General features: G+C 38.9%; 1 protein-coding gene across 3 annotated transcripts in view; it reads right to left on the bottom strand.

Moving 5' to 3' along the window:
* Nucleotides 1–25,061, bottom strand: part of LOC127452959 (F-actin-uncapping protein LRRC16A-like) — a 175,574-nt gene extending 150,513 nt beyond the window's left edge. For all 3 annotated transcript variants that reach the window (XM_051718871.1, XM_051718873.1, XM_051718872.1), the window contains exons 1-2: nucleotides 24,636–25,061; nucleotides 14,910–15,007 (exon numbers count right to left, since the gene is read on the bottom strand). In XM_051718871.1, coding sequence (XP_051574831.1) covers nucleotides 14,910–15,007; nucleotides 24,636–24,675 — 138 coding nt within the window. In that variant the 5' untranslated portion in view covers nucleotides 24,676–25,061. The remainder of the gene's footprint in view (nucleotides 1–14,909; nucleotides 15,008–24,635) is intronic.
* Between the last annotated feature and the right edge of the window lie 2,651 nt (nucleotides 25,062–27,712).

The following is a 27,712-nucleotide window of genomic DNA, read 5'->3' as shown; positions in this document are numbered from 1 at the left end:
CACACACCCCCCTAAGGAGGCAGATGCTTTGGGAGAGGTGATTGCGGTTTTTGGAAAAGGTCATGAGGCATCAGTGTACTACTCCCTGTTAATTCAGAGTATGGGGGATGGAGCTTTAACTTCTATTAAGAAATTATGGGAGAAAGATTTGAATTTGGTATTGGAGGATGGAGTGTGGACTAAGATTCTGAAAAATGTCAAGTCTGCATCTAGAGATGCAAGGGTCCGCCTTATGCAATTTAAGATTTTACAAAGACTTTATTGGACCCCCTCTAGATTATACAGGCTTGGTCTTAAAGACACACCCACCTGCTAGCGATGCCAATCAGAAGTTGGAGACACAACCCATGTTTTTTAGGGATGCGTTAAGATCCAAGATTTTTGGTTAAAGATTCAGAAATATTTGCGTGACATTCTGGGCACTCAAATTTTACTTTGCCCCAGACTTTGCATTTTGGGCAATGGGGAAGTTATAAATTCAGTGGACAAATATATAAAAAATTGGGTTCTGACTGGCGTGATGATTGGCAGACAAATTATTTTAAGGGGATGGAAGTCAGACAGAGTGCCACCATTTCCAGAGTGGTGTGCGGAGATGGGTAGGGTGGCGGCTTATGAAAAGATGATAGATGGAAGGCTGGGGCGGGAGGACTTATTTTTCAGGAAGTGGGGTAGGTATTTGGCAGTTTTGGAGGACTCTAGGGGAAGGGATGAGGAGGGAGACGTTTAGTTTAATTATGCATGTTTATTATATATTTTATTTTTTATTTATTTTTATTTATATATATATATATATTTTTTTATTGTTTGTGTATGTGTAATATTTTATTTGACCACAGGGGTGTTCTTTGCGGAGGGATGTTAATGAGGGTTAAAAGTTAAATGTTGATTCGATGTGTATATGTTATTTTTCTCTGTTGTGTTTTTTCTTTGAATCAATAAAAAATTTTAATTACAAAAAAAAAAAAAAAGAAAAAAGAAGAAACACAAACCTCTAACTACACATTATTTCAATATAAATCTATAGCTTATTAAGAAATACTTTATTATTAACTATTATACTGGATAATATAGCAGCAAAATTAACAGTAATTCCAGTCTTCAAATCTTCAGTAGAAAAGAAACCAGTGTTTTATTTGTGCCTTTTTTTTTTTTTCAAAAATGTTTCAACTTGCATCTGGACTTTAAAGGATTCAGATCTCTTTTTTGTTCAGTTTAGTTGTAAGACATCAGTTCACTTTTCATTCACAGTTATTTTTTGGAACTTAAATATTGTTATAAATTGTAAACAAATACTAATGATGACAATAATAATAATAATAATAATTATAATAATAATAAATTGTTATGAATATTATTATTATTGACTTTTAATTTTAAATTTTAAATACAACAGTTATATATTTAAATCGTGCACTTTTTAAACCCTCACGCTTTTATTTTGACATTCTGAACTCTCCAGGAAGTCCTGTATGTGTCTGTTTGTAGGCAAGTTCACAGTAGTTTAATTCGCTTCTTATCCAAATTCTGGTAAAATGCATCAACATCTGAGATGTTGTTCGTGAGTAGCACTCAAATATTGCACACTGCTGTGAAGGCTAAAAATAGCCACGAGTGCATCACCAGCCTGTGCGTGAGTTTGTGTCAACAGAGCAGCACCACTCACTAACGCGCTGGCGCTGCACATACTATATATTTACTTACTAAACACAACCTTTTGTGATTCACAGAGCTATCGTACGTCTTCAAGTGGCTTTGAATAAAATGCACAAGTCATATGAACAACTTTAATGGTGTTTTTATGGTTCTTTTATGTCATTTTTGGAGCCTGACAGTAATGAACATGACTAACACACAGTATCGGATTTGGATCGGGCTTGTCGGACCGATATCCAATCCACTTAAAAACATCAGTATCGGAACCGATACCGATCCAGGTATCGGATCGGTGCATCCCTAAAAAAAAAAACGTCATTCATCTCTAATGGATATCATGAACATGGGCTTGGGATAACTTTAGTACACCTTTGTTAGTCAACACCACTCGCCGCTGCATCCACAGATGCAAGTTAAGACTTTACTATGCAAAGCAGAAGCCCTACATCAACACTGTCCTGAAGCGCTGCAGACTTCTCTGGGCTCGTTCTCATCTTAGATGGAAAGTAGAACAGTGGAACTGTGTTTTTTGGTCCACATTTAAAGAAGTTTTTGAAAAACAAAGCTGTCGTGTTATTTGGGCCAAAGAGGAAAAGGGCAATCCAAGCTGTTATTAGCGTCAGGTCCAAAAGTCAATGTCTGTATGGGTCAGGGGTGTGTCAGTGCCCATGGCATGGGTAACTCGCACATCTGGGAGAACACCATGAATGCAGACAGATATGAACAAATTTTGGAGCAACTTATACTGCCATCCAGCACCGTCTTTTCAGGGACGTCCCTGTATTTTCCAGCAGGACAACATCAAACCACATAGTGCCCAGATTTCAAGTGCATGGTTGTGTAAGCAGAGAGTGTGGGTGCTAGATTGGCCTGCCAGCAGTCCTAACCTGTCTCCAATTGAGAATGTGTGGTGCATTATGAAGCACACCATATGGCAACAAAGACCACTTACAATTATGCAGCTAAAGACCTCCATGGGGGAAAATTCCACTTCCTAAACTTAACAAACTTGTGCCTTCAGTGCCCAAATGCTTAAGTGAATTTAGAAGAAATGGTGATGTTTCACAGTGGTAAACACTCGACTGTCTCAACTTTTTTGGAGCGTGTTGAAATAAACTGATTTGAAGTTACTGTACATTTTCAAAAAACAATGCAATTCACAAGGAGAAACATCATATAATGTGTAGTTGTAGTGCTTTCAATATAGCAAAGGGTGAATATAATTTACAAATCACTCCTTTTTGTTTTTATTAGCATTTTTCATACTGTCCCAACTTTTTCAGAATCAGGGTTGTAAATAAACCAATCAGCCACAACATTAAAACCACCTGCCTAATATTGTTTAGGTCCCCCTCGTGCCACCAAAACAGCGGCAACCCGCATCTGAGATGTTATTCTTACAGAAATACTCAAACCAGCTCATCTGACACCAACAATCATGCCACAGTTCAAATCACTGGGATCAATTTTTTTTCCACATTCTGATGGTTAATGTGAACATTAACTGAAGCTCCTGACCCGTATCAGCATGATTTTATGCAATGCACTGCTACCACACGATTGTCTGATTAGATAATCGCATGGATAACTGTTGGTGTCAGATGAGCTGGTTTGAGTATTTCTGTAAGAATAACATCTCAGATGCGGGTTGCCGCTGTTTTGGTGGCACGAGGGGGACCTAAACAATATTAGGCAGGTGGTTTTAATGTTGTGGCTGATTGGTGTGTGTGTGTGTGTGTGTGTGTGTGTGTGTGTGTGTATGTATGTATGTATGTTTGTATGTATATATATATATATATATATATATATATATATATATATATATATATATATATATATATATATATACATACATACATACTGTATATACAGTGGAATAGGACTGTGCAGACAATGTGCACATATTCATACATCGAAGTGCATTGTATGCTCTTTGAACTTTGACAAGAAAAAATATCTTGGCGCTACAGAAGTCTTGCAGCTATTAGCCATGCAAACACATGTGCACACAGACACTTTGGATAGATCACACCTTCAATTACCACCATCTCTGTAACTAAATCTCTTAATTGTCACTGATATCTGTGCAGTAAAATAATATGTAGTGTGGCGTAACAACCCGCCCCTCCCTCTCGTCATCGTCGTTGCACCTCTGAGGGCCGTCCTTCAGCCAGGCTCACGAAGGGAGTGGGCAGGAGATAGAAGAGGCGAACGGTTATAAAGCCTTGTTTGGGCAGTGGGGGAACGAGGCACACCTGATGTGTGTTTGGCCTCGTAACCGCTGCCAAATAAACGTAGAGCCCGCTTCATCTCAGGGGGCCAGCTTCTATCTCCTTGTGTGCACACACTGGCATCCTTGCAGATCCAGGAACAGAGCGGGGAGGGTCCGTCCGAGTTAGATGCGCACCGGACCTGGACCACCGGCACAAATATGATGTGACACCGGGGTATTGGAGCATGCTCAAAGCGGCTCCAGGGCAGACAGACTGCCAGGCTGCCGCCCCTTGCGCCACGGACCATGGAGGGGAGCGCGTGCGGCCGCCGGACACCGCCCACGTCCTAGATCCTCCTCTGGACACTCCCTATCCTACACTATGCCCCCTTTCACCATGAGGATGCCAGATTCCCCTTTATTTTGAACACTATTCCCCCTGGACACTATTTTCCCCTTTTTATTAAAATTGCATTTATTTATTTATTATTATTTTCAATAAATGCCTCTCCGAGGCTTAATGCCACACCTTGACGTCTCTTGCTCACCCCACCACAATAGGACTAAATACAAATCCAATAATCCAAGAGAAGGACTAAAGCATTTCCTTTCACTTCTTGCTTTTTTGTCCCTCAAGAATCCTTCGTGCTACTGAGAGAAACGCAGCAACACAGGAGCCTGACATGAAAGAGGCAAGAGACGACACAAGCTCAGAGGTGAGATGAAATATGTGATCTTCAAAAGATATCAGCAGCTGGCTTGCAGTGGGGCTGTCTCTGTCTCTCTCTGTCTCTGTCTGTGTGTGTGTGTGTGTGTGAGAGAGAGAGAGAGAGAGAGAGAGAGAGAGCGAGAGCGAGAGAGCGAGAGAGAGAGAGAGAGAGAGAGAGAGAGAGAGAGAGAGAGAGAGCACGCGCCTGCGTGCGTGTGTATTGAGTGTTAGAGAAAGAGAAAACATCATCCAAGCCTGAGTGGACTGGTTTGGAAAAACAAAAGACTCTATACTCAATGCATGGGATAACAGTCAATTATACAATTTAGTGGTCATTATACAAACAAATTGACCACAGAATGCTGTGACTGACCATTCAGAATTGAATATTTCGGAAAGTGGGTAATAAATTGCGCTGATGATCTGAACCACAAAATTATCCTATCTAATAGGATAAAAAACTGCCTTAGTGAAGCCACAGACCAAAGATGGCAGGAGATACAGTACATAGAGTACTCAGGCTAGCCTGTGTGGCACCTCAGAATTAAAGTTCATATTTAACTACGTTTAAAGGAAGCAACAAACCACTCAAAGTGAAATTTTGTAAAGGAACATAGCTCCCCACTTCCTTTTAGGGGAAAAGCAAACAAAGTTCACCTTTGAGACAAGTGGCTGAGGTGATGTGTAAGCAGGATCTGGCTATTGTTAGTAGGTGATGTGAAATGGTCAAGCATTTGTGCTGCAGACAGAGGTGAAGGCTTTACGGAGAAGATCTTCCCCTGTGGACTCATTACACCAGTCCCAGACAAGAGTGCTTAAGTGTGTGTGTATTATAGAGTTAAGTGCAGGTGGAATGTGAATCACACCAGACTGTATGTGTTAGTACAGTAAACAGCTCCAAACCTCAGCACTCAAAAGCTCATGAATTATCTATGAAGCAGACGGCAGTGAAAAAAACATTTTGTGTGTCAGATTAATTGCATGCACAGAATTTCATTCATAACACATTTTTCACTTGCCCTTCCCCAATGAGAACATTCTTACACACACATGTACCCATAGAAGACTCTACACTCACTTATGTTAAAAAACATACATACACCGATCAGTCACAACATTAAAACCTGCCTAATATTGCCAAAACAGCGCCAACCCGCATCTCAGAATAGCATTCTGAGATGATATTCTTCTCACTACAATTGTACAGAGCGGTTATCTGAGTTACTGTAGACTTTGTCAGTTCGAACCAGTCTGGCCATTCTCTGTTGACCTCTCTCATCAACAAGGCATTGCCATCCACAGAACTGCCTCTCACTGGATGTTTTTTGTTTTTGGCACCATTCGGAGTAAATTATAGAAACTGTTGTGCGTGAAAATCCCAGGAGATCATCAGTTACAGAAATACTCAAACCAGCCCATCTGGCATCAACAATCATCCATGTGATTATCTAATCAGCCAATCGTGTGGCAACAGGGCAGTGCATAAAATCAGGCAGATACGGGTCAGGAGCTTCAGTTAATGTTCACATCAACCATCAGAATGGGGAAAAAATGTGAACTCAGTGATTTGGACTGTGGCATGATGCACATTTGTACAACTCTGTACAATTGTGGTGAGAACAATAGCATCTCTGAATGCTATTCTGAGATGTGGGTTGGTGCTGTTTTGGCGGCATGAGGGGGATCTACACAATATTAGGCAGGTGGTTTTAATGTTGTGGCTGATCGATGTATATATATTATACGTGCTCAATGGGCCATGGCAGAACACTGACATTCCTATCTTGCAGGAAATCATGCACAGAACGAGCAGTATGGCTGGTGGCATTGTCATGCTGGAGGATCATGTCAGGATGAGCCTGAAGGAAGGGTACCACATGAGGGAGGAGGATGTCTTCCCTGTAACGCACAGCGTTGAGATTGCCTGCAATGACAACATGCTCAGTCCGATGATGCTGTGACACACCACCCCAGATGGACCCTCCACCTCCATATCAATCCCACTACCAGCGAACAGGCCTCGGTGTAGCGCTCATTCCTTCGACGATAAACGCGAGTCCGACCATCACCCCTGGTGAGACAAAACCACGACTCGTCAGTGAAGAGCACTTTTTGCCAGTCCTGTCTGGTCCAGCGAAGGTGGGTTTGTGCCCATAGGCGATGTTGTTGCCGGTGATGTCTGGTAAGGACCTGCCTTACAACAGGCCTACAAGCCCTCAGTCCAGCCTCTCAGCCTATTGCAGACAGTCTGAGCACTGATGGAGGGATTGTGCTTTCCTGGTGTAACTCGGGCAGTTGTTGTTGCCATCCTGTACCTGTCTCGCAGGTGTGATATTCGGATGTACCGATCCTGTGCAGGTGTTGTTACACGTGGTCTGCCACTGCGAGGACGATCAGCTGTCTTTCCTGTCTCCCTGTAGCGCTGTCTTAGGCGTCTCACAGTACGAACATTGCGATTTATTGCCCTGGCCACATCTGCAGTCCTCATGCCTCTATGCAGCATGCCTAAAGCACGTTCACGCAGATGAGCAGGGACCCTGGGCATCTTTCTTTTGTTGTTTTTCAGAGTCAGTAGAAAGGTCTTTTTAGTGTCCTAATTTTTTATAACTGTTACCTTAATTGCCTACCGTCTGTAAGCTGTTAGTGTCTTAGCGACCGTTCCACAGGTGCATGTTCATTCATTGAACATGCATGGAAAACCCTGTTTAAACCAATGAAGCTGTCAGCTGAGAACATGTGAGGCATCTATTTCTCAAACTAGAGACTCTTATGTACTCATCCTCTTGTTTAGTCGTACATCTGGGCCATCTATAGCCTTTATTCCTCAAAACAATGATTGACTGAGGAGTTTCTAGAGAAAGCTGTTTCTTTTTTGCCATTTTTGACCTTAAGACATGCCAGTCTATTGCATACTGTGGCAACTCAAAAACAAACACAAAGATAATGTTAAGCTTCATTTAACGAACCAAACAGCTTTCAGCTGTGTTTGATATAATGGCAAGTGATTTTTCTAGTACCAAATTAGCAATTTAGCATGATTACTCAAGGATAAGGTGTTGGAGTGATGGCTGCTGGAAATGGGGCCTGTCTAGATTTGATCAAAGATGATTTTTTTCAAACAGTGAAGGTGCTGTATTTTACATTAGTAATGTCCTAACTATACTTTGTGATCAGTTAAATGCCACTTTGGTGAATTAAATTTCCTACCGAAACAGCAAAATCTGTACATTATTCCACACTTTTGACTGCCAGTGTGTGTGTGTGTGTGTGTGTGTGTGTATATATATATATATATATATATATATATAGATACACATTTATTTCTTTATCATAAATACAACCCCCAAGTCAACAGACACCCAAAGTTACATATAAACTAACTTGATACTGGCAACAAAGCAACCAATTTTTTGGGTTGCAGATCTCTTGCACTTTTAAGCCACACATCCTTAAATGTTTACATCCAATTTCTCAAAGACAACCATGTTCATGGTATATTTCTTTCATAGTCTTTGAGCATCAGTCTGAATATGAGAATCTAAGAGGCATTAGGACCCTAAGCATCACGAGCTCTTTGTCGCAGTGCACTGTAATCTCTGCTGTCACGTTAAAGCAAGCCACGAGGAACAGCTTCAAGCCCAACGCCCACACAGTGATGTGGAATTTAACAGAAAGATCATACACACACAGTTCGGCCCTCCTCTTTCACCTGGCTTCTGTTCAACAGTTGAGCACTATGAGGGTCCTGATGGCCCCATTATGCAATATTTATAATCCATTCAGTAAGTGAGATTCAAAATTTCTGACTGCCAACAATCGAAGTCATTTAATAAATAGTGCTTCTAATCTGTAGGTTGCACTGGACAATATGACAAGCAGTGTAAACAATGAGCGGTTTACCTGGCCAGGTCAGTCACTGTGAAAATCATGCCCTGTTTGCCATGAGGAACCTGGCATTGAATGGGTTCACACAGATGGCCACATTCCCTCTTCCCCTGCTATTATTCAGCCTTCAGCAGACGTCCATAGCCCAACAAAAGGTCTGAAATTTTTCATTGAAAACTACAAATTCCACACCATTCTATTATGGATGACACAATTTGACACTGGTGAACCGACAACCATTTATGTCACAAGGTGCATAAGACACGGTTAAAACTAGGCCTGTCACAGTAATTAAATAATCATCAGGCCACAATGGTGAAAATAATTTTTTTTTTTTAATGTATATTTCACTTTTTGTTATAATAATTGTAAACATGTATTAAATTGTATTTTTATAATGGATTTTCATAGATTAATATAGGAAGTCTGGGTCTGGCATAAGGCAAAAAGAGTAAAATCTGAACATAAAAGGCATTTGAAAAAGGTTTCCAAATCAAGTTTAATTTGACAAAAAGGAAAAAGTTGAAATCTGTTTGTTTTTTATAAAAAATAAACCTATGGGACAAGTTAAACAAACACTAATACACTATACACAGTTATGGATTGAATTTCCAGCAAAAATAACTATATTGCAAAATAAACCATTACCATGATGCAAAACTACTCATACCGTGATATAAGATTTAGATCATACCGCCCACCCCTACTTAGGGCAACCAAATTTAAGAATATAGTTATTTCAAGGTGTATCAAGCAAGGCAGATGGGATCCAATTAAAAGCCGATGTGATGAGTGAGGGGTGATATGCTTATTTCTCCTAGAGTTGGGTTTGTTGGCCGGTAGCCCAGACACCAGCTAACGGATACAGGTTACAGGTCTAAGCAGCTCAGGTGAGCAATTGCCAACTAGACCGAGAGGAATTACAGAGTTGGCTCAAAGCCACACAGTACATATAAACACAGGGTGACCGTGCAGGGTTTAAATTGTGCTAACACACGAACAGTTCTAGAAGACACACGCAGGCCTTTAGAAGAAATAATATCTTTTCTTCGACAAGGCAAGCCAGAACTGGAGTCTGAGAGGGAGATAGCCAGTGCCTGAGGGCACAGTGCTGTTTGAATGCTTTACTGTATGACTGTCTGATTGTTTGAAGTGCCCCCCCCACCCCCCTCTACACACAAGAAATGAAGTCCAGAACTATCAATCCTTGTACAAAGGTCTTAAATTCTGTCTCTCTCTCACTGTTCCTGTCTGTATCTATTGTCTCCTGGCAAGCAGTCCTCTGATTTGATATTATTAAACCATGTTTTTGCATTCTTTCATTCCCTCAGACCAAGTGGCAATTTCTCAGGGCCAGCAAAGCCTTCTCTGCTGGCCTAACATGCCAAATAAATAAAAAAAATTTCATCCTTTCATTCTCAATCACCTTTTTGCCTATGTATTTTTAATCGCTTTCCACTCTTAATCTACAAACAAATAGAGAAAAACGAACAGTTTATCCAGTCAGAATTCCTTGATGCTTACAAGCGAAGTGTGACAACCGTTTCACAAATCACATGCCCAAAGCCCAAAGCCGAAGCAGCACGTGAGTCTGAGCTCCACCCCATCAGGCCTTCAGAATTTCTTCAGAATCCCTCAACAGTGCAAATGAATGGGCATCTAAAGCCAGATTGTCAGATTCATCAGCCAATCAGATTGATTTATTTGTTCTTGGTGGGTGTGATCTTTAGGATATGTCCCGGTTGAGGCCTTCTAGCTGGCCTTGAGTGATGCAATCACGCTTTAAGTGATGTACGTAGTTCATGAGCGAAAAGATCAAGATCTGTGCTGACAAGTCGGCTGTCACTGCCACATCACCACTGAGAAAGAGATCCTTATGGATTTAAAAACACGAGATGTTCTGCATGACAGTGTGATTGCTTAATTTATTAAACAGGAAAGAAGGACTGATTTTCACCGAGTAAACTGGTAAGTGCTTTTTGCATTGTTATAGCAACATCAGGAGTTTTCTAAGTGTAAATTAGGCTGCTTGAGCATTCAGTGTCGGATCAAGTTTTGAAAAGTAGTGCTGCGTTCCATTCAACTCAGAAAGTCGGATTTTACAACTTCCTACTAGGAAAAGTGCAATGGAATGCATCTTTAAATCAGAAGTACAACTTGTAGGCAGGGGCATGATGTTACACAAACATGTCGACACTCAGGGAGATATACACAGTAATTGATAAACATTCACTTTATTAAATAATAATCACTAAATGAGTTTGTTTCCACATTACTTGATATTAAAGCTTGTTTAACAAACGCCTGCAGAAACAGGTGTATAAAACAGTATAATCTCTTTTGATAATCGTTCACCTGTAGCACAAATGTTAGCGCTGCAGCATTGTTTATCAGTTGGGTTGCTAGGAGACATCTCTAATGAGAGTCAAACCTCTGCTAAGCTAACGGGAGCGTTGCACTTCCAAATATCGGGGAATGGAATGCATTTATGGTCGGAGATATCAAGTAGGAATATCCCACATCCAACTTGAATGGAATGCAGCATAACCGTGTACCCTGACGAAACAAATGTATTGCAAGCAACATTTAAATCACAAATATTATTAGATAGATATTTCCAGGCATTAAAAACCTCCTTGGTAGATTCATATGAAAAATTATGATTTTTGAATGTCTGTTCAGGAGATGTTCATTTCACAAGACAGACAAGCTGCAGTTAAAATTAGGCATTTCAAGTTCTGGCTTTCGTGCATGGACGTGTTTTTAAAATGTCAATTGGTATTACTAGTTAGCTGCGACATAATGTATGATGCCCAAAGGCATAGGGTATATTATTCATTGTGAAACTGTGTTTTCTTAATGGCATGAATCACACTGAAGGACTAGACTTTAAACGCACGGCCCGCCACAGCTCAGGCCTGTGTTCTTCACACCTAGAGTTTCACTCAGTACATTTACATGCACTCTTAAAAGTTCAGTTTCAGTCAGAATTAAACAATAATCTGTCTTTTTATAACATCATGTAAATGCTTTATTCTGACTACCAGCCTGTACAGCCTGATTTTTTTTTTTAAAGTCAGACTAACAGAGTTTTTTTTTTTAAACTGTTCAGGGTTTTTTTTGTTTTTTTTTACATGTTTCAATCAGGAACTGAAACTCAATTTTTTGTAAATTACAAAAGGTAAATACCTGTTAAGTACTTTTGAAACATGCAAAGACAGAATATTCATTTTGAATTAGAAAAATAAGCCTTCTAATCTCCTACATATATTTGGGTCTTTGGTGGAGGATCGTAAAAGTTGGCTTCACTGTTTGTTTGTAATTTTTGTCACTTCCCTCAGAACGTTTATCTCCCTCCTGAGCCAACAAATCCTCAAAATAGTCATTTAACTTCACAGTCATTTAAAAACAGTAAGGTGCCAGCTTTTCATCTACAGAGTTCAGGAATCACCACAGAATTCCCAGTTAACTCCAGGGAAATTCCAGCATTGGCTCATTCTCTCATGAGTCTCTTTCTCTCTCTCTCTCTCTCTCTCTCTCTGTCTTATTCTTTCACTATGTTTCTATACAACAACTCTTTCATATTTTCTCCAGAAAATATGTTGTACTGTTTCATAAATACAGAATCTGTTGTGCTTAACCAACACAAGTCCTAATGTGAAAAAGTCTGTGTGTGTGTGTGTGTGTGTGGCTGTCTGCTAACTGTTAAATCACTAGTCAGACTTAGACACACTCAGAGCAAAAATATCTGTGGTTACAGTTGCTCTAATAAACCAGGTTTACTGTTGTTCGTGTGACTGATCTGATTTGACACTGTAATTTCAAGTGTCTGCTCATGATCTGAGTGAAACTGAAATGCATAAAATCACTTAATATGACAGCACCATATGTTTAAAAATGGTGTTCCAACAGGCATCAAGAATTCAATGTTTTGTTTTACTGGAAACAAATGAATCTAATTTCAAAATCAAATGTAGAAATGTAGAACAGACGAGTATGACACCACAGAAGAAAAAATCCCCCAAAATATTCTACAGCAAAATCTCTCAATATCTGTAGGTTTTTAACACTTAATTGATAGAACAGTAGAGGGGAGGGGGGCAGAAAATTACTGGGGAGAAATATGGGGGAAATGGATCAGGATCTGACACAGGCCAGAATCAAACCTGCTTCCCTTTTCTACAGAAAATGTGTTGTTCTGTTTTGTACTGCAATGACTTTGAAGGCTAAATAAACCAGTCTACAACAAGCCCAGTGCTATTAATAAATGTAAAAAGCTTAAGACATCCCCTCTCCAAACATACACAACAACCCCACACAGCAGTCCTGCCAAACTAATAGTGATATGAGTTTAAGTGACTATGGCATCTCTCCAGAACACTCCCAAGATTAATTTAGACTATTCAATAAAACAAAAACAAATCAACTTTCCAAAAGGAATACCTAAACAACAGCTAAGACTCACATTAGAGTCAATGTGAAGCTGCGTCACTCTTAGTACTTTCATAAGGGTCTAAAACAAGAGGATACTGCCTCTCCTGAGAGAGGTGTTATGCCTCATTCTCTAACTGCACTCATCCAGGTGTAAATGTGATTGGGGAGAGATTATTCTCTCTCAGCTGCAGCCAAATCAAATGACCCATTGCTTTGCTCGTGGAGATCAGGTCGAGAGACCATCATGAGTGCACTGGAAATACCTAAACAACAGCACCACATGGGAACCAGAGATATTGTAGGCCGAAACACATCTTGAGACTTGTGCCAGAGACATTACAGTGCTAAACCACACTTCTCTACTACTAATTTATAAGGACAGAACGTGCAAGGCATAAAAACAAGGAAGGAAAGATCAAAGGAAAGCAAGAATGCAGGAAAGTAAGGAAGGAAGGAAGGAGGGCAGAAAGGAGGAAAGAAAAGTAGGAAGGAAAGAGGGAGAGAGGGAAAGAAAGAAGGGAGGCAGAAAGGAAGGCAAGAAGGAAGGAAGATAAGATCTAAGGAAAGCAGAAAGAAAGGAGGGCAGAAAAGCAGGAAGGAAAGAGGGAGGGAGGGAAAGAAAGAAGGGAGGCAGAAAGGAAGGCAAGAAGGGAGGAAGGCATAAAGAAAGACAAAAGAATGAAGGCAAAAGGAAAGAAGGATGGCAAGAAGGGAGGGAGGCAGGAAGGAAGGAAGGCAGAAAGAAAGGCAGAAAAGAAGGAAGGCAAGAAGTAAGGAAGGCATAAAGAAAGACAGAAAAGGCAGGCAGGCAAGAAGGAAGGAAAGAAGGATGGCAAGAGAGGAGGAAGGCAGTAAGGAAGGCAGGAAAGAAGGAAGGAAGGAAGGAAGGAAGGCAAGATCAAAGGAAAGCAGAATGAAAGGAGGGCAGAAAAGAAGGAAGGCAAGAAGGGATGAAGGCAGAAAGAAAGACAGAAAAGAAGGAAGGCCAGGATAAAGGATAGAAGGTTGGCAAGAAGGGAGGAAGGCAGTAAGGAAGGAAGGTAAGAAGGATCGAAGGAAGGCAAAATCGAAGGAAAGCAAAAAGGAAGGAAACATAGTTGGCAAGATCGAAGGAAAACAGTAAGGAAAGCAGAAAGGAAGGAGGGAAGAAAGGCAAGAAGAAAGGAAGGAAAGAGGGAGGGAGGGAGGGAGGGAGGAAGGGAGGGAAGGAAAGAAAGGAGGCAGAAAGGAAGGCAGAAAAAAGGAAGGCAGAAAGACAGACAAGAAGAAAGGCAGGAAGAAAGGAGGGCAGAAAGAAAGGAAGGCAGGAAGGAAGGCAGGCAAGAAGAGAGGAAGAAAGAAAGACAGAAAAGAAGGAAGGCCAGGATAAAGGATAGAAGGTTGGCAAGAAGGGAGGAAGGCAGTAAGGAAGGAAGGTAAGAAGGATCGAAGGAAGGCAAAATCGAAGGAAAGCAAAAAGGAAGGAAACATAGTTGGCAAGATCGAAGGAAAACAGTAAGGAAAGCAGAAAGAAAGGAGGGAAGAAAGGCAAGAAGAAAGGAAGGAAAGAGGGAGAGAGGGAGGGAGGAAGGGAGGGAGGGAGGGAAGGAAAGAAAGGAGGCAGAAAGGAAGGCAGAAAAAAGGAAGGCAGAAAGACAGACAAGAAGAAAGGCAGGAAGAAAGGAGGGCAGAAAGAAAGGAAGGCAGGAAGGAAGGAAGGCAAGAAGGGAGGAAGAAAGAAAGACAGAAAAGAAGGAAGGCAGGCAGGAAAAAAGACAGTAAGGAAGTAAAGAAGGTTTGGCAGGAAGATAGGAAGGCAGCAAGGAATGAAGGCAAGCAGGAAGGCAGGAGGTTAGGCAAGAAGGGAAGAAGGCAGTAATAAAGGAAGGTAGTAAGGAAGTCAGGAAGGATGGCAGGAAGCAAGGAAAGAAGTCAAGAAGGAAGAAAGGAAGGTTCAGCAGGAAGGGAGGAAAGCATGAAGGAATGTAGGCAGGCAGGAATGCAGAAATGAAGGTAGGGGATAAAATTACTTACCAGGATTCTGTTCTCCACCTTGTCTCCTTTGATCTCCAGTTTAACTCTCTTCTTAACCACCAGTTTGATCTTCCTCCCCACAGCATCCTTAACGCTCTCTGCAAGATGAGTAGATCAGAATTATAGGCGAGTGAACATATTAAGGGTAGTTAAAATGCTCTCATATCTTGAACTTCAGCAAAAATAGATGAAGTTACTGCTTATAAACTGACACTCGACTGCAGCACTTCTGGGTTCTTTTGACACAGTAGAAAAGAACTGCTGTCAAAGGCCACTTAACTCAAATGGAGCTGAAAATGCCCAAAAAGTGCTGATTGTGGGGTTGAACCACCGTTTCTAAACTATTATTGGAGATTTAGGCTTTGTTAAATGTTCATCAGGATTGGTGGATCAGGACAAACTCAAGATTTGACATAATTTCAGATATTTCACAGATCACGCTCATTGTTATCATGTCTGTTCTAATAAAACCCACTTACCCCGAAGCTGCTTTTGGGAGATTTGAACCATTTACGAAGGTTTATGCAAACGGCTGTTTCTAATTTCCGAAGTGCAACCACTGTGACAGATCTGAGCTGAAATGTGAAGTAATAATGATCTTATTCCACCATGTAAGATCTAACAGGACAAACGGGACCCGGTCTCACCACCGCAGCGCAAAGGCTACCATTTGTGAAAGACATGCGAGTAAAAATATTGAAATAGTTCTGAAACTGTATGTTAATAAGTTTGAATATTGAAGAGGATTTGTTAATGAAATCTAATATTATTCTTTACTGTATGTGGACAGATAATTCAGCAGTAAAGATGCATATTGCATGTCTCAAGGTAGTTTTCATTTTTAAATGACACATTTCTCAGGCTTTAGAAGTGTGTTAAAGGAATATTCCGGTTCCATTACAAGTTAAGCTCAAATCAACAGCATTTGTAGCATAATGTTTATTACCACAAAAAAAAATTATTTTGACTCGTCCCTCCTTTTCTTTTAAAAAAGCAAAAATCTGTTACAGTGAGGCACCTACAATGGAAGTGAATGGGGCAAATCCGTAAACATTACAATAGTAATTTTTTCAAAAACTATAGCCACAAGACATATAAACAATATGCAAGTTAACAAGATTTGTGTGTGATAAATTCACTTAATAATCTTTTCTGTGTAAATTTATAGCCAATTTTAAAACTACTTTACCATGATGACGTAACACAGTGTAGACTTAAACCCTAAAACAACCGTAAAAATGATGATGTAAACAATTTTACAGCTTTAATAATGCACAAGTTTTATCAGAAGAATTTTATAAAAGTATAATCTTCACATTTCTGCCTTTAAACCCTCTAAAAATTAGCCCCATTCACTTCCATTGTAAGTGCCTCACTGTAACCTTGATTTTTGCTTTTTTTTTTTTTTTAAAGAAAAAGAGGGACATGTCGAAATAAATTTTTGTGGTAAACATTAAGCCACAAGTGCTGTCAATTGAGCTTAACTTTTATTGAACCCAGATTATTCATTTAAGCACGTGAAGATGTGTATTCATAAACATGGTACTTGTCCGACATAATACCGGCCTATTGAACCAAGTTAAACAAGTTAAACTTTTGTCAGTAGTTCAGAAAGAACCTACAGTATACATATTTCTTCACTGTAAACCATAGACATCCATTTATAATAACTTATATTAACTTAAATAGATTATTAAAGTTGCAGCACTGCCCATACTGACCATTGAACTCTGCTGCTCAAAAGAATCCATAAACGTGGTTGCCTGCAGTGTGACGTCATAGTAATTTCATATATACAAAAAAAGGTTTTTAGTTTTATTTGCTGTTTTTCTCTTATACAATATGAACAAGAGCCCCAATACTTTTTTTTAGCAAAGAGATGGATGGGGGATAAAAAGCTGTATCACATTAATGTCATATCATGCAGTAGTTCATAAGTCTGGCACAGTGTAGATCGTGCCCAGCAGTCATATTTACACGATTTTTCACACCCATACAGACTCTCCTCCAGCTTTGGAATTATGGGAAAAGAGGGTCATGTCTGCTGTCAAGGTGCAATTGTAATAGTGGCAACACTTTGGCATGAAGTCACTCTTCAAAAAGGGCATCACTTACTCTGCTAAACAGTCTCTTAGTGTATAAGTCTGATGGTCAGTAAATGAAAACACTTATGTAATGGATAATCAACAGTCAGCCAGTCATTACTGCAAAATAAACCACAACAGGGTGATCAGGACCCCAACACATAGCACAGGGGTCCTGTATCACCCTCAAGGGGTTTATTTTGCTATAATGACCATTTATTCTCACTTATTACTAGGGTTGCAAAGGGGCGGATTTCCGGTACATTTCCGGAAACTTTCCAGAAACTTTCCATGGGAAGTTAAGCTGGGGAATTTTGGAAATACTGGAAAAAACTTTGGGCACTTGGCTATATGCTGCTGCATCTTTGTGGCATTCTTAACATAGGTCTTTGCACAGTATTTGCAAATGTACACAGCCTTTCCTTCTACATTGGCTGAGGTGAAATGTATCCACACATCAGATGGCGCACGTGGCATTGTTCTGTAGAATAAGATTAGAAAAAAGCTTGTAAAAAACACTAATGCATTGCCATGCACAGATATATAAATAGTTAGCTAAACAATTGGAATATTCTGGAATGGTAAAAATATTTTACAATTGATGCTGGACAAATGAATAGAAATAGGCTAGATGAATAGATGAACACTCCTCAGTCAGCATACTAAATCAAACTATAACCTACGTTCTTGTATGATAACAGAAATCTGGCTAGCAGAAGGCAGAAGAAACAGCACCACAGTTGAGCTAGCTAGCACCATGATAGCTAGCCTCTTAAATTGTCAATGAAATGGTGTTAGCTAGCTTACATTTAGCATTTCTGATTTACTGGCTAGCTAGCTACTGTATAAACACATTTTGATTTAGTATTTGCTAGTTAAACTTTAATACCATAGATCAAATATATTTACCCTAGCAATATCATCAAAACTTGACTGGATGTAGTCCTTGGGCTCAAATGCAGTAGTGTGACTTCAATAGTCCTGCTGTAGTAAGTAGCCTGCAGTTAGTAGCGTGCTGTGTGCATTTGATTGAGGAATGCGCAGGGTAGAAATTCAACAGAATTTGCATTAAATCTGGTTGTTTTAACCAAGATTATGCTGCAAGATGTTGTTGTTTTTTTTCCAACTACATTTAAGTTCCCTGTTATAGGCTGACTTGCAATTTTGCAAATATCCAGTTTATTGCCATGGAAAGCTTCCAACTTTGAAAATTCCCAGAATTTTGCAACCCTACTTATTACATGGCTACTTACCAAATAAATAATTAAATGGACTTGAAATATTGATTTGAGTTAAAATTAAGTCATTATGTCAGAAGAAAGAGTGCATGGAGTCTCCAGAAACAGCTGATTTCCCCCTCCAGTTTGCATCAGAGTTCTGGAAGTTGTGTATATTGTGAAAATGACCATCTTACTTCTTATTATCCCACTTATTATATGACTAATAGCCAAAGAAATAAATAAATGGACATGAAATATTGATTTGAGTTGAAATTATTTCATAAGCTTGTAAATATCACTGAGTCATACAAGAAATAGAAAAGACGATTCGCAATACCTGATGACTGAATAGAATATTCCAGAGAGCCGCATAATAATGGACAGTTTAAATATTTTATATATCCTCAAAATTGCATCCTTTGCATCAATTACAGCACCATAAAAGTAGTCCATATGACTTCTGAACTGCATTTAAGTCTTTAATAGCTTTGTGTAAGAAACAAGACAAAAATGTAATCCTTTATTCACTGAAAATCTTCCCCGCCACCATATTTGATTTGAGAGCTGCAACAGAGTGGAAGATATTCATTGAAAATCTTCAGTCTTATTGTCACACAAAGCTTCATATGACTTCAGAAGACCTGGTATATACAGTATTGTGTACGAGTCATATGGACTTCTTTTCAATTATGCTTTCACAATTTCTTTTTTTTTTTTTTTTTTGTCCTCTTTGGAGCTTGAGTTGTGTAAAGGTTCTTCAAAATTCTCCTTGTGTGTTCCATGGAAAAGACAACAACATATGGGATTGGAATTATATGATGGCAAGTAAATAATGACAGAATTTTCATTTTTGGGTTGGGTGAACTACTCCTATAATAGAAGATACACCAAAACATGGTGACAAATATATAGTAGTTCTTAATGATGAGCACCACAGCGAGCCGCTCACAAGCACACATGAATGTATGAATTAGGAACACAAATTCCAAACCACATACTCTATAAACACACACACACACACACACACACAGAATTCAGTCAACAACCATTGCTGCATGTTCTGTTCTGTAAAAGAACAATGCCTCTTTTTTTTCCTGCAAAATCTCAGCACACCACATTAGGCCAGTAAAACAATGAGGCCACTCTCTCTTGCTCATTTCACAGAGGAAGGTCTGCTGCTAATTACCCCATTGTTACACTGGCTGCAACTAATGATTATTTTGATAATCGATTAATCTAACGATTATTAGAACGATTATTCAACTATTTGGCGATTATTGCAAAGATTAATCGTTAGCCGATTATTGAGCTTGTGCCCCGACTTAAAAGGTTGTATTAAACGTGCTTACTAACAATGAGGACAAAATCATCTCTTAAAAATACCTATAAATAGCATTCACTGAATTAAAGGGAAAAAAAATACTTAATTTTCTCCCCAATTTGGACTGCCCAATTCCCATTGCTCTCCAAGTCCTCGTGATGGCATAGTGACTCGCCTCAATCTGGGTGGCAGAGGACAAATCTCAGTTGCCTCTGCGTCTGAGACTGTCAATCCGCGCATCTTATCACGTGGCTTGTTGAGCGCATTACAGCGGAGACGTAGCGCGTGTGGAGGTTTCACGCTATTCACGCAAGAACCACATTATAGCGACCATGAGGAGGTTAACCCAATGTGACTCTACCCTCCCTAGCCACCGGGCCAATTTGGTTGCTTAGGAGACCTGGCTAGATTCACTCAGCATGCCCTGGATTCGAACACGTGACTCCAGGGGTGGTAGTCAGCGTCTTTACTCACCGAGTTACCCAGGCCCCCCTAAAAATACTTTTTATTAAGTTAATTTTAAATGGAAAACAAGACAAAACACTTGATAACAATAGTATTTTTTGCAGCAATTTTTATTTACTGAATTGTTTAAAAATCCTTAAAACAAGATACATTTACTTGAGAAGCAATATATTTACAATATTTAGACTTGCTTTAAGAGAATGTATCTTAAATATAAGCGTATTTGTTCATGTGGTTATACTTCTGGAATTGTAGTAAAGACAAAATATACTTATATTCAAGATCTTTTCTCTAAAAGCAAGTCTAAATATCTTATATGCTGCTTCTCATGTGAATGCATCTTTTTTAAAGGATGTTTAGATATTAAAAATACAAATATTTTAAACTATTATATTCAACATTCTCAGATAAAAAAAATTTATTCTGCAGTATAGCTGCTAAAGAAAATGTACATTGTTTTAAAGGAGTTTTAGATATTTATATGGGAAAACAAGCCAAAACAAAAACAAAACAAAAATGTATTTTGTTGCAGTGTATAATGGGGCGAAGACTTCCCTCTCTCACCTTTCTGTTCACTTCAATCCATCTTTAACTCACAAAAAAACTAACTCTCTCTTATTAATAAAGCTGTGTATTGCCAATTTTCTTCACGTTAAGAAATGCACAGTGACATATTTACTGTATTATGTTATAATAATGTGTGAGCCATCACGTTATAATCTAGCTGCATTAAGCATGCGCGCTTGAGGGATGAGCGTCCCCGTGACAGAGTGTGCCTCAGCCGGGTGCAGTTTCAATTCTCCCCTTAGATTGGGACATTTGAGCAACTCATAGAAGAGGCGCTGATAGCACAGAGAAATGCCAGTTTCAGAGTTTGTAGTTATTTTCCATGATCTGCTTCCGTATTATTTGAACTTTAATAAAGCTATAACGCATTAAATAGAACTGCATTTAAGATGTAACGCCGGGGGTGTTTCCTTTAAAGACGCTCGACACGCAAGTTTTGCTTCAGCAGAGCGGCAGCTCCAGCTCCACTTATTCCACAATGAGAGTGCTTCTGTATTTACTTTATTTCTGTATTTTTGCATTATAATTCCCTCATACTTTGCGATCTACATCACCTGAATCTGTGAAAGTTTGGAGCGCATCTGGACTGTGAGCTGAGTAATTCTTCTTCTCCTCAGTCAGGCGTGAGCTGCAGTGTTGCTCTCACACGTCATCAGAGTTTAATGTGATCTCATGCTACGTTAAATGAGATCAAATGTCTATTCGACGGCGAAAATGTTTGTCAACAATATTTCGACGTTGTCGATAACGTAGACTAATCATTTCAAACCTGTTACACAAGAGTTTGCATAGCTAATGAGGTCCCCTTTCTGTTTTTAATCCACCACATTTGTCTCCCTCTTCCCTTTCAAGGCTAAGAGCATCTGTGTTGAGACTGTGTCATGGGCAGCCTGCGGGGCAGGGACAGAGGAACAGCCTGTACATGCTGTGCAATGTTTCCTCAGACTGTTTGTTCGCTCAGCAGCATGAAACACACTGAAAAATATTCATATACCCAGAAACAAGGCCACGTCGCCTACTGATCCTGATCCCACACTGATGCATACAGGTGAAAACTGCTTTGTGGGGATTTACAAATAGGATGCACTTACATGTTTGTTTATGGTGGAAAATCATAGGCTTTATCGCCAGTTCAGGGAAATAAATGACTACATTTATATGGAATTATATGGAATTGGACAACAACGGAATTTCCCCTTCTTTGCTACTTTATTCTCTGTTGCTTTGATTAATTTCCAGATATTCCAGAGTTGTTGCCGTGTTTGTTTCCTTAACTTTCTGTCATGATCTGCAGCGGAATTGCGCTGCAATAGTGGGGTTTCCCTCTTACGTAAAACTCTGGGATTCCCCAAAGTACTTGAGCGCATATATATGCGAATGTGAGGTACAGTCGATATTTTAAATTGGTGTGTATAAATGGGTATTGTTTATAGTGTATGTGCTTTTTCCACTGTACTCCCAGAAATGTTTAATTCTTTCCACTGTGTTGACTTGTTGTTGGGCTCCATCCTTTGAAGTTTGTTATCCAGTCTAATCACGCACATGCGCATTCCTCAGTAACCTTAGGCAACATTTACAAAGAATATCATGGTTAAATTAACAATCTTTAACGATTTCGGTGTTACGCCATCTGACCAGCTTAAAATATGGAACAAATCGCATCCCGAATCGAATCAACACTTTTCCTCTTTAAAAACTGGACGATCCCATTTTTTATGGGACGGGTGGCAACCCTACTCTAGTAGTAAATACTCTTCAGTTGGATCATTCTTTGTTATGATTTTAGCAGCGTACAAGGACTAAAAACAGTTCAAGGAACGAAAATGAAAACTGAACAAATTTCAAAAAGTTTATTACAGTAAATTTACTGAGAAGAGATTTAGGCTATTAATTGATTAAAAAACAAAGTATAGTCAGGACATTACTAATGTAAAAAACAGCACCATCACTATTTGAAAAAAGTCATTTTTGATCAAATCTAGACAGGCCCCATTTCCAGCAGCCATCACTCCAACACCTTATCCTTGAGTAATCATGTTAAATTGCTAATTTGGTACTAGAAAATCACTTGCCATTATATCAAACACTGCTGAGAGCTATTTGGTTTGTTAAATGAAGCTTAACATTGTATTTGTGTTTGTTTTTGACTTGCCACAGTATGCAATAGACTGGCAAGTCTTGAGGTCAATATTAGGTCAAAAATGGCAAAAAAGAAACAGCTTTCTCTAGAAACTCTTCAGTCAATCATTGTTTTGATGAATAAAGACTATAGAGGGCCCAGATGTACAACTAAACAAGAGGATAAGTACATCAGAGTCTCTAGTTTGAGAAATAGACGCCTCACATGTCCTCAGCTGACAGCTTCATTGAATTCTACCCGCTCAACACCAGTTTCATGTACAACAGTAAAGAGAAGACTCAAGGGTGCAGGCCTTATGGGAAGAAATAAGCCACTTTTGAAAAACAAAAAAGTTAGAGTGGGCAAAGAAACAGACATTGGACAACAGATCATTGGAAAAGAGTGGTGTGGATCTTAACCCCATTGAGCTTTTGTGGGATCAGCTGGACTGTAAAGTGCGTGAGAAGTGCCCGACAAGACAGCCACATCTATGGCAAGTGCTACAGGAAGTGTGGGGTGAAATGTCACCTGAGTATCTGGACAAACTGACAGCTAGAATGCCAAGGATCTGCAAAGCTGTCATTGCTGCACGTGGAGGATTTTTTGATGAGAACTCTTTGAAGTAGTTAAAAAAAAATTCAAATTGTAATAGTAATTTTTCACATTATTAATGTCCTGACTATACATTTTTATCAGATGAATGCCACTTTTGGCTTTATTTTATATAGGCTACTGTATACTATGCTTGTTATGATTTCTATGCTGGTAATTCCCCCAGATGGTAAAAAAATAGAATGGCTTATTTTTGCTAATTTTGGGTAATGCAAGTCCCTTATTTTGGGCTTATTTTTTCAGACCCGGTCACTTGTTTCTCTTGCGAGATCTGGCAACACTGCAACTGGTTATTCACTCACCCTTAGCACAGAGTATTGTCATTTTAAAAAAAAAGAACAATATTAATCATTCTTTTATTTCATTCTAACCAGTTACCATTTGGAAAGAAGGCTGCGGATCGTCTTAACCGGAAGCAAATAATACTATTTCTGCTCTGAAATGAAAATCATTATGTTTTTAGTGCCTGCCTGCATATGTGTTTTGATTGATGATGAAATGTGACAAAAACCGTCAACTCCTAGTTATGAGGAAACACATTCCCACACTGTTTAGGCAATATGACTTGTCATCCAACTCCTTTGCATCCTGGAACTCAGATTCATGTTATACTCTTCAAACATACTCATTGCTGTACACATACTGTATAGGCTAAGTAAACATTACAGTCAGGGTCAAACACTGCACACTGGGTGATCAATATTGGACTTCCAATAAACTGATTTAGGGATAGACATGACTTCATTTGCAGTGATGGTTTCATATCTTTCCCACAATAACAGACAAATTCCACCATACAATAGCGGGTTTGTAGACAACTGTGATTGAATGCATGGTTTAGTACAATACTGTTACTTCTCTGTCTCTCTGGTTTCTCTGGGTAGGATTTTAGAGACTGCAGTTATTTAGAGCTATTAATTGTATGTATTGCAGTTATTATGCGTCAGCAGTGTACACATTACGATAAAAACATCATAACATTCAACAATAGCGCACAAAAACACTGTAACTACCCTAATAGCATAACGCACTATAAAGGCATGTCAATTACAATCACAAAAACAACCCCTTAAACAAACACCAACGCAAATTAAACAGTAATTCCAACTCACATATAGGATTACACAATTTGGTCATTTTGAATAATCGCTGTTTATTCTTATGGTATTACAATCATTAAGCAAGCACTGTAAACACTTACTCCATCGCTGAATTTAAATCATAACAACTCACTGCTAAAACATTTGGAACGCACGAGTCGATCATTCTAATTAATTGCGGGTCGTTTGTTTTTGTCACGCGATAATATACGCAGTGCAATTGAGGAGAAATCCTTACCAAGCAGTTCTTTCGGGACATCTGATATTTCCTCACTCATTTTGCGGTTTGGTGTCCGGGATAATGTGTGCACGAAGCAAACTCCAGATAGTAAGAGACATAAAACATGAACAGAAACGTGAAGCGGAATGATAGAGCCAGATCTTCTTCTTCCCTGTTTGTTAGATATCAGGTGCAGCCTCGGACACTTTGGTTGTAATGTTTCCCTCCCCCTGTGATCTGGGTACAATGTCTCATCTCCCTCTCTAGAATAACTGGATCATCATAATGACTGATAAAATCACGCATGGAGAGACATCGAAGCGTAAAAATAGTGCAATCGCCTTATTGAAGACATCTGCAGGACTTGTCGGCTCACCTCGCGAGAATCTCAAGCCTTCGGTCAAGCCCCTTATCGCGGACAGTGACCGATTCAATTCGCCTGGATTTGCCCCTCCTATAGCGGTCACTCCTTCTACATCCGCCCGAGCAGCAATCACGGAGCTCTCGCTGCAGGATGAGCGGCTATTGGTGAGAGAGTGACATCTGCTGGAATTAAAGGGATAGTTCAGCCAAAAAGAAAAATTCTCTCATCATTTACTCACACTCATGCCATCCCAGATGTGTATGACTTTCTTTCTTCTGCAGAACACAAACGAAGATTTTTAGAAGAATATCTCAGCTCTGTAGGTCCATACAATGCAAAGTGAATGGGTGCCAAAATTTTGACACTCCAAAAAGCATATAAAGGTATCATAAAAGTACTCCATACGACTCCAGTGTTTTGATACATATCTTCAGAAGTGATATGATAGGTGTGGGTGAGAAACAGATCAATATTTAAGTGATTTTATGCTAGAAATGTGAATCACCAAAAACACATGAAGAAGAATGTGAAAGTTAAAGTGGAGATTGACAGAGCAGGGAGGAGAATTTATATTAAAAAAAGGAGTTCAATATTGATCTGTTTCTCAGCCACAAATATCATATCACTTCTGAACACACTGATTTAAACACTGGAGTCTTATGGAGTACTTTTATGCTGACTCAAAATTTTGGCACCCATTCACTTGCATTATATGGACCAAAAGAGCTGATCAATTCTTCTAAAAAATCTTCATTTGAGTTCAGCAGATGAAAGAAAGTCATACACTTCTGTAAATAATGAATTTCCTTTAAGTGTGGACACTGGCCGTGGTGAACTGGACGAGGACGACATCTACCGGTCAATCTTGAATTTACATGCAGAATGACAACGTTATTGACAAGAATTATAAAGGATCCTACTGAATAAACTGAAATTCATTTTTTCAATACTTTTTCCATAATTTTAGTTTATAGTGGTGAAAATATAATAATAACAATAATAAAACATATAGCCTAATATATATAAATAATACATATTAAAACATAAATAAAAAATATTTTATTCAAGGCATTTTTAAATTTTCACCCCCCATGAAACTTCCTCGTTACACCAGTCAAAATAAAATGAGCAGATAAATAAAAAAATAAAAAAAATAAATAAAAAAAAAGAACAGTGCTTTGAAATTACATGTTAACCTCTTAAATAAATAAATTCAATTCATCAGCACACTATCAGCACACAATATAAATAAGTGAAGAAAGGTTCCCAAATTTTAATGGATTCTTGTGCTCTCTTTACACAGTAAGCTGCACAGAAGCTGCATCTGAAGTGGCATAGGCTAAATACCATTAAAAGGTGCGTTTACACCAACTCTGATGCTGCTTTTAATTTACACAGAACCAAAGCAGTAGAAAAAAAGGGACTGAGGTGGGTCAGAGCTGAAATAGATTATTTCGGTTTTTATGCAGCATTGTGTCTTTACACAGAATTTGTGGCAGACTCATAGCCTGCTCGGAGCAGTTTCAACTTGGCTGTGTAAAGACTTAATTAGTGAATTCTCGTTTAAAAGATTCTTGTTTGATCTAATTGGGGTTGTTTAACAACATGATAGAAATTCCATTAGCCTACTTTTCAAATTTTTTACAAGAGTTGCTCCACAAATCCTCCAATAGCAAAAACTTTAAGCCATTGGGTAAATTAATTAAAATAGCTTTATTAATTTATTTATTTTTGGAGGTTTATCTTTTCCTCTGAGTCTGACCCAACTGAAACCCAGTTGACATACAGTAGCCTACACTTAAGAAGAAAAAAAAATGTGTACCTAAAAATGTGCTTTATATTGGTGATTATAGCAAATGTTCTCATCATATTCCACACAAAAAGTATGTTTTGAAACCATATGTGAAATGAAATATTTACTCTAATAAAATGCATATAGCAAATTTTAAATGAATAACCCAGACCAGAAAAGAGTTTTGAAACTCTTCCAAAACAAGTTCTACAAACTTGAACAAGACATCTCACTGATATATTTTGAGTAATGAACTATGAAGTAGAGGGAAGGATATTCTTCTCTCTCTTTTTTTTTTTTTTTTTTTTTTCAGAGGATTCAGTGTATTTTGCATGGACGTGACCACAGAAAACATGCCTGTATCACTTTGTAGCAATGTGAACGGTAGGCCAACCTGTGGACACATAAAAAAAAAAAAGGTTTTATGGACAAGAAGCTCAGAAAACTCTGCCATCAGTGTGTGTAGCCTACAATACGAACAGCAGCAGCAGTACAGCCAAATGTAGCAAATATTAAATCGCAAGAATAAGGCACATTTTAATTCAACAAAAATAATAAAAATAAATCAATAAAAGAAAATTGTCAACGCTTTATATTAGGGTAAAGCGGGGCTACAGGGACCACAGGGTAAAATGCATTTTTGATTTTCTTTTCTCTCAAAACACCAAAAGTTTACAATAACTGTTCAGTAAGTGAAAGGATAGTATTTGGGGTAAAAATCCCACCTATTGCAGGGGCTAAAGGCCCCTATTAAACATACTGTTTTTCTTAAGTGGGGGGAATAGATTTGTTATGAAAAATGTTCAAAGTGGCTCACATTGTCTGATCCATTCACAATTGAGATTCATTTGTTTATAGGCCTAGAGTACCTGAGATGTTGTGAAATGCCAAATGTATTGTGAAATTAACAAGAACTGGTGCACACGCTTCTGAAGTAGT

Source organism: Myxocyprinus asiaticus, chromosome 15 (assembly GCF_019703515.2).
Source record: "Myxocyprinus asiaticus isolate MX2 ecotype Aquarium Trade chromosome 15, UBuf_Myxa_2, whole genome shotgun sequence".
In the NCBI taxonomy this organism is placed as follows: domain Eukaryota; kingdom Metazoa; phylum Chordata; class Actinopteri; order Cypriniformes; family Catostomidae; genus Myxocyprinus; species Myxocyprinus asiaticus.
The sequence above is the reverse complement of the archived record's forward strand: the minus strand, read 5'-3'. Positions and strand labels throughout refer to the sequence as shown.